At 59.9% G+C, this 2,079-nt stretch overlaps 1 protein-coding gene across 1 annotated transcript in view; it reads right to left on the bottom strand.

The window, feature by feature from the left end:
• The window catches only part of EMH_0021370 (uncharacterized protein), a gene marked incomplete at both ends in the record, with an annotated part of 14,510 nt that extends 12,454 nt beyond the window's left edge, over positions 1–2,056 (bottom strand). Inside the window, 2 exons of the mRNA XM_013501751.1 lie at positions 77–681; positions 1,380–2,056. Coding sequence (XP_013357205.1) covers positions 77–681; positions 1,380–2,056 — 1,282 coding nt within the window. The remainder of the gene's footprint in view (positions 1–76; positions 682–1,379) is intronic.
• Between the last annotated feature and the right edge of the window lie 23 nt (positions 2,057–2,079).

Below are 2,079 nucleotides of genomic sequence, written 5' to 3'. Positions count from 1 at the left end.
AACAGCAGCAAATCCATAGCAGCAGCAGCAACAGCAGCAGCAGCAGCAACAGCAGCAACAGCAGCAGCAGACTTACGGAGTTGCCGTGCTGCAGCAGGAGCGAATATCGAGGGCCCCCTGAGGCACTTCAGCAGCAGCCGCAGCAGCAGCAGCAAACTGTCGCGGCCTTCACAGCTCAGCTGCAGCAGCAGGTCGGGGCGGTATAGGCTCTGCAGCACCACCAGCAGCAGCGGCTCCCACTCTGCTGCTGCTGCTGCTGCTGCTGCTGCTGCTTCTGCAGCCGCAGCCGCTGCTTCGTCAGCCATCTGCTTCTGCTGCTGTTGCTGCTGCTGCAGCTGCAGCTGCGTTTGCTGCTGCTGCTGCTGCTGCTGCTGCCGGTTAGGGGTGGTCCTTGGGAATACAGAATCTATTACAGGCTGAAGCCAAAGGCCCCCGGTTTCCTCTTGCTGCTGTTGCTGCTGCTGCTGCTGCTGCTGCTGCAGTTGCTGCTGCTGCTGCTGCTGCTGCTGCCGTGGCATTTGTGTTTGCAGCCACTTCATAGAAGAGTTTTGCGTCTCCCGCAGATGCTGCTGTGTATTCTCCCCTTCTCCCTGCTGCTGCTGCTGCTGCTGCTGTTGCTGCTGCTGCTGCTGCTGCTGCTGCTGCTGCTGCGGCTGCGGCACGTAGGCCAGAAACAGCAAGCTGCGGTAGGCAAGGGGGAACCTCAAAGCTAAGCGCGAGAGCAGCAGCAGCAGCCTTTCTAGCAGCAGCAATCTGCTGCCTCTGGGTATCTCATCGGAGCAGCAGCAGCAGCAGCGCAGCCGCAGCAGCAGCAGCAGCAGCGTCCCCTTGAGCTGCCTAGACACCGCAGCTTTGAACGAAGGCAGCAAACACACAGCAGCAGCAATTGCTGCACTTCTCTCGGCGCTCCCCAGCTCCATACCCACCAGCAGCTGCCACAAAACTTCTGCAGCAGCAGCAGCAGCAGCAACAGCAGCAGCAGCAGCGGCAGCAGCAGCAGCAGCAGATATAGTGTTAATGCCCCATGTGCAGCAGCAGCAGCAGCAGGAAGAGCTGCACCGAAGACTAGTAGCAGCAACACAGACAGCAGCAGCAGCAACGGCAGCAAACGCAGCAGAACCACTGAGAGGAACAGCAGCAGCAGCAGCAGCAGACACAGCAGCAGCAGCGGTAAACGCAGCAGCAGCAGCTACATAAGCAGCAATAGTGAAGGCAGCAACAACACCCGCAGCGACAGCGGCAGCAGCAGCAACAGACACCACCAGCAGCAGCAACAACGACAGCAGCTGCTGCTGCAAGGGCAACGGCAGCAGCAACAGCAGCAACAGCAGCAGCAGCAGCAGCAGCAACAGCAGCAGCAGCAGCAGCAGCAGGAAGACCTGCCTTTTCTCGTCTGTGGTAGCCCGTCAACAATTTGCGGATGCTTCAGCAGCAGCTGCAGCACTCTGCTGCAGCTTTTTTCCCACTCTGCTGCTGCTGCTGCTGTTGCTGCTGCAGCAGCTGCAGCAGCATGAATGCCTTTGGTGGTTGCATGCTGCTGATACTGCATCTGCTGCTGCTGCTGCTGCTGCTGCTGCTCGACAAGGAGACGCGCCCTGCTGCTGCTGCGGATGTGCTGCAGCAGCAGCAGCACCGCATCTATTGCTGCGTCTAGGGGCTTTGCTGCTGCAGCAACATCAGCAGCAGCAGCACCAAGATGAAGGAGAGAGACAATGCAGCTATCTGCTCTATCTACGACAGACAGCAGCAGCAAACTGTCTCGAGCTGAGAGAGCAGCAGGAGCCTTTCGCTGCTGCTGCTGCTGCTGCTGCTGCTGCTGCTGCTGCGCTGGCAGACAGCGCAGCAGCTGCTGCAGTGCAGCAGCAGCAGCAACTTGCTGCACAGATACCAGCACCGAAACGCTCCACACATCATCCCCAGCACTGCTGCTGCTGCTGCTGCTGCTGCTGCTGCTGCTGTCTAAGGCATCCAGCAGCTGCTGCGTTTCTCTTCTATAGTCAGCTGCGCTGCGGGCTGCAGAGAGGCCCATAAGGGCGCGCTGGAGGGGCCCCTTCATCACTGCAGCAGCAGCAGCAGCAG

This window comes from Eimeria mitis, genomic scaffold (assembly GCF_000499745.2).
Source record: "Eimeria mitis Houghton genomic scaffold, Emh_scaff748, whole genome shotgun sequence".
Taxonomy (NCBI): Eukaryota; Apicomplexa; class Conoidasida; order Eucoccidiorida; family Eimeriidae; genus Eimeria; species Eimeria mitis.
The sequence above is the reverse complement of the archived record's forward strand: the minus strand, read 5'-3'. Positions and strand labels throughout refer to the sequence as shown.